Source organism: Orycteropus afer, unplaced genomic scaffold (genome assembly GCF_000298275.1).
Source record: "Orycteropus afer afer isolate SDZICR_OR568_19922 unplaced genomic scaffold, OryAfe1.0 scaffold00020, whole genome shotgun sequence".
Taxonomy (NCBI): Eukaryota; Metazoa; Chordata; class Mammalia; order Tubulidentata; family Orycteropodidae; genus Orycteropus; species Orycteropus afer.
Genome location: NW_006921607.1, coordinates 13,815,018 through 13,823,438, shown reverse-complemented (window position 1 = coordinate 13,823,438; position 8,421 = coordinate 13,815,018). Strand labels below are relative to the sequence as shown.

General features: G+C 48.2%; 1 protein-coding gene across 1 annotated transcript; it reads left to right on the top strand.

The window, feature by feature from the left end:
* Positions 1-3,259: 3,259 nt before the first annotated feature.
* Positions 3,260-8,106, top strand: GHRH (growth hormone releasing hormone). The gene is made up of 4 exons (XM_007934645.2): positions 3,260-3,339; positions 3,651-3,755; positions 5,433-5,552; positions 8,088-8,106. The coding sequence occupies exons 1-4, from the start codon at positions 3,260-3,262 to the stop codon at positions 8,104-8,106; spliced, it is 324 nt and encodes a 107-aa protein (XP_007932836.1).
* The last annotated feature ends 315 nt before the right edge of the window (positions 8,107-8,421 follow it).

The following is an 8,421-nucleotide window of genomic DNA, read 5'->3' as shown; positions in this document are numbered from 1 at the left end:
CAAACTCTTGTCTGAGTTCTGGTCTTAAACTGGATCATTCTGGTTGCTTCCCATCTTTGTCAGCGGAATTTTGCAGTCCCATGGGTTAGGTTCTCCCAGTCCAGCAAGAGTGTCTTGACCCATCCCCGGGGCACATGGTTTAAGCCTCCCGTTATGCCTCTTGATTACCCGTCGTCGTCGTCGTCATCGTTATTTGCCGTCAAGTCGGCCCCGACTCATAGCGACCCCTCCTTGGGTTTCCGAGGCAGTATCACTACGGAAGTAGGATTGCCCAACCCAGCATGGTGAAATTAGTCTCATACTGAGGAGTAGAGTATTACAGTATTTACTATTTATTACTTGCTCCCCAAATTTTGCCCTTTTACCAGGTATTTTCAACTCCATGAAACTACTGTGTATGCACAGGGAGACTCTAATCAAGCAGGTACCCCTATGTGCTCCCCTTTTTTCTTCCCCAAAGTCACAATGACAAAGAGCAAAAGCTTTCCTCTTTTTTTTTTTTCAGAGCAGTTTCCCACATGCAGGTGATGAATTCTGAAGTGTCCCGAGTGAATAGGGAGCACTGTGAATAGGGTATTGTATCCGGGATGCTGTGGCATGGAGCAGGAGGAAGTCCACAGGCCTGGGAATTGGGATACTCATTCTGAAGTGCCCACTCCAAAACTAATTTGATGGAGGACCGTGGTAAAAGGTCCTTCTCCTCCCTGGACTTGTTTCCTTGGCTGTGAAATGGGGATCGTGATGCTTGCCCTGGAGGGTGAAAGTGAGGGTGGGCTGAATCGTCCAGGAGGGTCCGGAGGCTGGGAACGACAAGCCTGACCTATGAGGAAGGAGCCAGTGGTAAGGAGGCACAGGGAGAGCTTAGGCTAAGAGGAGGTGCTTGGGCTTTGCTCGGGAAGGAGTGGGAGAACCAAGGGCTTTTAGAAGGGGAGTGAGGTGACTAGGGGACCAACCAACCAACCAACTCACTGCCATCGAGGTAGATCTGACTCATAGTGACCCCTCCTTGGGTTTCCGAGGCAGTATCACTACAGAAGTAGATTGCCCAACCTTCCTTCTGAGAAGTGTCTCAGGTTTGAACCGCCAGCCTTCTGGTTAGCAGTCAAATGCCTTAGGCACTACGCCACCAATCTTTAGAAGATCAGCAGCAAAGAAGGCAAGAAAGCACAGGCTGCAACTGGGAGACTAAAAAATCAGTGGTTTTTAGAGTTCTTTGTCAAAGGACTTTCCTTGCCTCCAAAGAACTCCTGCTTAACCAATTCCACTGACAGAGGTACAGCTTGGGTCAAGTTGGAGGAAAAGAGCCAGATGTCATGTGGTGTGATGAGGAAAATGGCAGAAGACTGAAGGTCTTGGTCTGAGGAGCAAAGGCTTAAGTCAGATGAAAAATTTAAATTTCTCTAAAGGACTCCTTATGTGAATAAAGGTGCACAGTAAGGGGCAGCCCTTGGAGGCAGATACCATGTTTAGTCTTTTCTCCAGCTTTAGTCCTTACTGGAGTAGTAGAGGCTGATCCCTGGTGGTGCAGTGGTTAAGCTGCTCACTTAACCATTGCAATGGTCCGGCTGTTAACTGAAAGGTCAGTGATTTAAACCTACCAGCCGCTCCCAGGAGGAAAGACTTGGTGATCAGCTCCCATAAAGATTACAGCCTAGGAAATTCTATGGGGGCAGTTCTACTCTGTCCTGTAGGGTTGTTATGAGTTGGAATCGACTTGAGAGCACACAACACATATTTGCAAGGTAGGGGATTTGGGCTTGACAAATGTAAGAAAGACTTCCTAACAATGAGTTGCCTGGAAAGAGGACAGACTAGCTTGGGGGTAGTGAGCTCCCCATCACTCACTGGCAGCAAGTATAGAGCAGGAAGTGGAGGGCTGCCTTGTGTGTATAGGGGGTGCACATCAGGAAGGGGCTGATGGCCAAGGCCTGGCCGGCTGTTCCCTCCAGCTCTGGAGGTGTGGGGGTCTCAGACCTCAGTGAGCAGCCCCTGGTGGGTGCTCCCTTGGGAACCCCAGTGCCTAGGTGGAGGTGGGTGATGTCCTGAGAGCACAGGTGAGCCTAGAAAAGGAAGGTGTGTTCTGCCAGTGTAGGCTCCGTCTACCAGAACACACTTGCCAGGAGGAAACAGAGCACTGTGAGATGATCATGGGAGAGGAGGGGTCCTGCCCCTCTCTGGGGCCAGCCGGGCTTTTGGGTAGATCTGTGTCCCCTTGAGAGTGCTGAGAGAGGGCGCATTTCAGTGAGGCCCAGTTCCTGGGTGGGTTAAGTCACCCTGGGCCAGCCTTTCCCATACTGGGGCAGGTCTGGATTGGCAGCAGTGGTCCCACCCCAGCTGAGGCGGGCTCTTTCTCTGCTTCTTCTAATTGCAGAGCATGGTGTCTACAGTCCCCAATTAAGGATAATTACAAGATCTGTGAGAATATTCTGCCATACTGGCTCCCCAGGCTCTCAGATCTCCTCCAGGGCTCAAACTCCTCTTGAAATCTAAGCATCTAGAGCAAGATTTACAGCCTTCCTCCCTTCCCTCTGGCTCCACAGGAAAAATACAGGATGAGCCTGCCCTCAGAGGGAGTCTGATATTAGCAATGACAGCAAAGGTGTATTGAGATTTCCCTCTGTGGCAGGCACTTGCTACTACTACTCACTTGACACTCCTCATCACATCCAGTCCTCACAAGGATCCTATATGGGAGGTATAGTTTCTGTCTCTGTTTAAAGGTAGCTCCAGAAAGGAGGAGTCACTTGTCTTGGGACACACAGCCAGTGATGGTAGAGCCTGGATTTAAACTCAGAGCTGTCTGACTCACAGTCTGAGCTATTACCCCTGCTCCCTACTGTTAATGCCACCCTGAGTAGGATGGCCTAGGGCCACTGAAAGGAAGAGCTTGCTCCTGTCTCTTGCTGAGGCTTGAATCCCACCTATACTGTCACACAGCACGAGCCAGTTTTGCCACTGTTATTAGTTTTCTGTATGACCCTATGAGGTCACCAGGGTAGTTTTACCGTGCTCATTTTTCTGATGGAGAAAATGAGATCAGAGTTCATGGTTGGCAGAGTCAGAACTTGAATCCACGTCTATCTAACTTCCAGAGTCTTTTTTTTTTTTTTTCACCCCAGCCCACAGCTTCCAAAGAACAAGGGCCAAGATTTGTCATGGAGCCGAGGCTGGGCCCAGCCCACAAAGGGCATTTCTGTGACTGTGACTGTGCCTGACCCTCCCCTCCTGTCATTTTCCAGGTGCCACCCAGGGGTGAAGGATGCTACTCTGGGTGTTCTTCCTCGTGATCCTCACCCTCAGCAATGGTTCCCACTGCTCCCCACCCCCTCTCCCTCTCAGGTAAGCAGCTTTGCCAACAAGGTCTTGGTTCCTGGTCATCCCCAAGCCATCTCTGTCACAGGGGTTGGAGGATGCAGAACCAAGCCATCAGCTAGTCCCCAGATGGCTTCCTAGATAGTACCCATTGCCCATCTCTGAAAGGGGGGCAGATGCTGAGTTCCAGGGAGGCAATGGAGCCCAGGGGCTGAGCCTCTCTGGGAGTGAGCAGGGCAAAAGGCGACAGAGGGCCTCACAAAGACAGGCGAGTGCACCTCCCACTGTCCCCTTGCCTGCCCCCAGCTACCCACCCTCTGACCTCTGACTCCCTCCAGGATGCGGCGGTATGCAGATGCCATCTTTACCAACAGCTACCGGAAGGTGCTGGGCCAGCTGTCTGCCCGTAAGCTACTCCAGGACATCATGAGCAGGCCACAGGGGTGAGCAAAAGTTCTGGTGACTTCTTCCCCACCACTGTGTATCAGTCGGGAAGCGCGGACATGGAGGCCAGGGACCAAGTTTGGTCTCTTCCCTTTGCTATTATTCTTGTTTTCTTATCAATCTTTGTAACCACCCAACAAAACAGGTGCTCTTAGCTCCACTTTACAGAGAGGTTAATAGCTTGCTAAAGGCCTTGTGGTCAGAAGGGACCAGTCCCTGGAGAAGGAGGTCATGGCTGGTAAAGTGGAGGGTCAGAGAAAAAGGGGGAGATCCTCAATGAGATGAATCGACCCAGTGGCTGTGAGCCCGATGAAGTGCTCACGCGTAGCAGGGATTGTGAGAATGGTGCGGGACCAGGCAATGTTTCGTCTTGTTGTGTATGGGGTCTATGAGTCAAAAGCCACTTGCTGTCACTTAACAGAAACAACAACAAAGGACACACAGCCAAAGAGAGGCAGAGTTAGGGCCCAAATAGTCTGACTCCACAGCCTGTACCGTTTTTCAGTTATTATTTTTTGGGGAAAAAAAAGTCAAACTTACAGAAAAGTTGCAGGAGTACTACAGTGGACTTCCTTCCACATGCCTGTTCCTATATTCACAAATCCCTAATATTTAACCATATTTGCTTACTCGGACTATAGCTATACCTAGAGATAGGTATACATACACAAATATTATTATTATTTTGCTGAATCATTTGAGAGGAAATTGTAGTCATCATGACCCTTTACCTTTAGATATTGCCACATGGCTTTCCTAAGACCTAAAAAGAGGACATTCACTATTTACATAGCCATGGTATAATCATCAATTATAGTCCATATTCAAATTTCACCAGTTGGCCCAAATTGTTCTTTATAACAATTATTTCTTTTTCTGACCCAGGATCCAATCTTGGATCACGGGTTATGTTTTGCTGTCATGTCTTCTTGTCGTTGTTGTTATGTGTCGTCAAGTAGGACCCGACTCATAGCGACCCCTCCTTGGGTTTCCAAGGCAGTATCACTACGGAAGTAGATTGCCCCATCTTCCTTCTGAGGAGTGGCTGGTAGGTTTGAACCACCAGCCTTCTGGTTAGCAGTCAAGTGCCTTAGCCACTATGCTACCAGAGCTCATGTCTCTTTAGTCTCTTTTAATCTGGGACAATTTCTCAGTCTTTCATGACTTAGACATTTTTATTTAGTAAAGGCCATTCGTTTATAGAATATCCTTCATATTGGATTTGTCTGATGCTTCCTTGTGATTAGATTAAGTTATGCATTCACAGAAGTGACATTGTGTCCTCCTCAGTGCATCACATCAGAAGTCCCAAGATGTCAGTTTACGGTGTTAATCTGATCTCTTGGTTTGTGTGGTGTCTGCTGGGTTTCTCCTTAGTGAAGAATTTTCCCTTTGTGATTAATAGGTAATCTTTGGGGAGGTATTTTGCAACCATGTGTTTCACTGCCTGTACTCTTCAGGACTATGTATGCTGCCTCTCTAAATTGTTGCTGAATCTAATTCATTTGGGTGGAAGAGTCCACACCACACTGGTTATTGAAATAGGCATAAAGACACACTCCTCCTCAGCTTGCATATATTTTAAGAAGTCTCACTTTGTCGTGGTTTCTACCAGGCCTCTCCACAGTTCTACCCAAATAGGAACTTCAGTTGTTTCTTGTTTTCTAACCAAACAGAGAGAGAAATCAGGAGCAAGGAGCAAGGGTGCGACCTGGCCGTCAGGTAGAGAGTATGTGGGCAGACCAAAAGCAGATGGCGTTGGAGAGCATCCTCGTGGCCCTGCTGCAGAAGCACAGGTAGGAGTAAGTGTGTGTGTGTGCATGTGTGCATGTGTGCATGTGTGTGTATGTGTATGCATGCATGCGTGTGTGTGTGTGTATACATGGGGGCCTCAGAGGCTTTCTTCAGTGTGCGTTGCCAGGAAAAAGAAAGAATCCCTTCCTTTCCAAAGGCATGGAGCTCTGCCAAGCAAACAGGCAACAAGGGCCCTTCATACACACATCAAGAACTAGAGGAAGGGCATTTAGATTATAATGGGTATTGGTGATGGTTACACAACATGACTGACACAATTGGTTTCATTGAATTACACAAATGAAAAATGTTGAATGGCAAATGTTGTGTTACCAATACTTTTACAACTAAAAAGAAGAAGCAGAACTAGAGGAAGGGAAGAAAATGGGTGATGGAGACTGGCCCTTACCCACTGCCGTGTCCCCAGTGAGCAACAAGAGAGTAAGCTCAGAGTCTGTGCCTGAAAGTGTTATTTAATTCAACAGTTCTGGGATAAGACCCAGGAATCTAAATTTTAACAAGTGTCCCAAGGGATTCTGATGCAGGTGACCTGAGAAGCACACCCTAGATCCCTTGCCAAGTTCACAAAACTATAAAGCCCAAGAGAGCCAGTCCCTACCCCACCACCTCTGGTGATACGTGTGTGCAGTGATTATCAGTAATGTCGTCATTCCCCATCTCACTGACCCGCACATCCCAATGAGCATCAGAGGAGATCAGGAATGAGCTTTCTTCCTTTTTACAAAAAAGGAAAACTGAGGCAAAGAAAGGACAGCAGCTGATTCTATGTCACTTGAATCTGTAAGAAGGGACCTTGCTGCCAGTTTGCTTGGCAGAGCCCCTGCGTTTGAAAAGGAAGGTTTCTTTCCTCTTCCACGCTGAAGGAGGCCTCAGAGAGAGAGTCACTGTTGGAATTGACTCAGTGGCAGTGAGTTTCTTTGGTTTGATCTCAGGGACAAGCAGGACCAAGGCCTGCTTTGCCTCCTTGGGGCTTCTTTATGCAAGCTCCACTCCTTGGACAAAGTTTCCTAAGAAATACATACCTGTTTGGAGAGACTGCTGTATTTCAGAGGCTGATTTTAAACTGTGAACACAAGCATGTCCCAACGTGACTTTGTCAGGCACTTCTGGAACAAGCTATTAAGCAGATCCAGTTCCCAACCGAGCTCTCCGCGTGCTCCCTCACCTTCTTCCCAACCTAATTAGATGCCAGAAGCCTGGAGATCTCACCAACCACAGTCCTGTGGATATTCAAGTGAAGCAGGTCAATGGGCAGACTACAGGAGGTGCAGGGCCAGGCTGGGAGGCAGGATGGACACCTGGGCCCTAGGCCTGGTTCTGCAACCAACACACTGTACACGGCAACCATCAGTCTCCCAGATTCCTCCTCTGTGAAAGGAGGAAGTTAGCTGCTATCACCTCAAAGGTCCCTAGGGCTAGAATCCTAAGAATAATGCCTCTAAGAAAAATGCCTCCCCTGTGCCTGCCAAGCTGAGATTAGGTAATCATTCACCTGCTTGATGGCTCCCACCAGGCTCTGGTAGGCTAAAGGGGCCCCGAGGGGGGCAGTCCTAAGAATCCAGGCTTTATTCCTGCAGGTTAAAAGCCAGAGGCCTAGCAGAGTCCTGGGAGAGCTAGAAGTCACAGAGCACAGAGGGAGGGAGGGGTCTGGAGGCTGCCACAGCTATTGTTTGCCTTCCAGCTCAACTACGGCAAATACCAGGAGGTCTCTGTGGGTCTCAGAGGACCCAAAATAAGAATGAGTTCTTATAGCTTTAAAGTGCAGAAACCAGTTAACCATTTGATTCCAACTCATGGCCACCCCATGTGTGTCAGAGTAGAATGGTGCTCCATCAGGTTTTCAATGGCCAATTTTTCAGAAGTAGGTTACCAGCCCTTTCTTCTGGAAGAGTCTCTGGGGGGACGTGAACCTCCTACCTTTCAGTAGCAGCTGAATGTGTTAACCATTTGCACCACATGGAGGGAGGCAAGGAGAGTGATTTTTTCATGGCACACTTTTGCACCCACAACACCTTGTGCTCTGCATATTTGCCCCATAATGAAACTGAGGTTTAGATTTATCCATTCTCAATCCTTCAATGATTTCTATGTGCCAGGCTCTGGGCTGAGAGTACAGCAGTGAACAGGATGGTGGGGGGTGGGGTGGGGTGTCCCTGCTCTCCTGGAATTCATAATGCAGTGAGGGAGACAGGAATTTAACAAGTGCTTGTAGAATGGATTATTTCAGTACATTGTGATAAATGGTAAGAGATGTCCGGAGATTAGAGTTGGCTTCTCAAGTGGAAGCGACAGGCCTGGGATGTCAGTGGAAGTGAGGTGGCAGAACTGGGGCTAAGGCCAAGGTCAGTTTTGCTGGCACACGTACACATCCTTCCCTCCATCCCACACAGCCTCTTTTGGAGCCCAGACAGCTAGCTCCTGACACTGGAGTAACTGTTGCCTTGGTTCCTAGCACCCTGCCCTGACTGACCCTTCCATCAATCCTCCAGACTGAACTTTGATCTTTCTTTCCACAGCAGGAATTCCCAAGGATGAAGATTCCGCCTGTGCTTTATGCCACCTGTAGCCAAATCACTACCAAATCCTGTTAATCTCTATTAATTTTAGACCTACTTTTTCCTTTGTAAATACAATAAAATCCCCGCATACTGGTCTGCATTTTCTTTTATCTTCAGCTTCATTTTTTACATGTGTTTTACATACTTAACATTCCCCAAAGTGGTACTAAAAGTATCATCAAAAAAAAAAAAAACAGCTAACATTTACCAAGCACTCGGTGTCAGCCAGGTGGCTTCCCATGTGGAATGTCATAGGCGTCTCACACAGCCTCATGGGAGGCATTAGCATTCT

Bases quoted from the DNA above. Each gene is read 5' to 3' on its own strand.
- GHRH (XM_007934645.2), top strand. From the start codon at position 3,260: ATGCTACTCTGGGTGTTCTTCCTCGTGATCCTCACCCTCAGCAATGGT. The intron at 3,340-3,650 runs GTAAGCAGCTTT...GACTCCCTCCAG, and splicing joins CCACCCCCTCTCCCTCTCAG to GATGCGGCGGTATGCAGATG. The intron at 3,756-5,432 runs GTGAGCAAAAGT...CTAACCAAACAG, and splicing joins ATCATGAGCAGGCCACAGGG to AGAGAGAAATCAGGAGCAAG.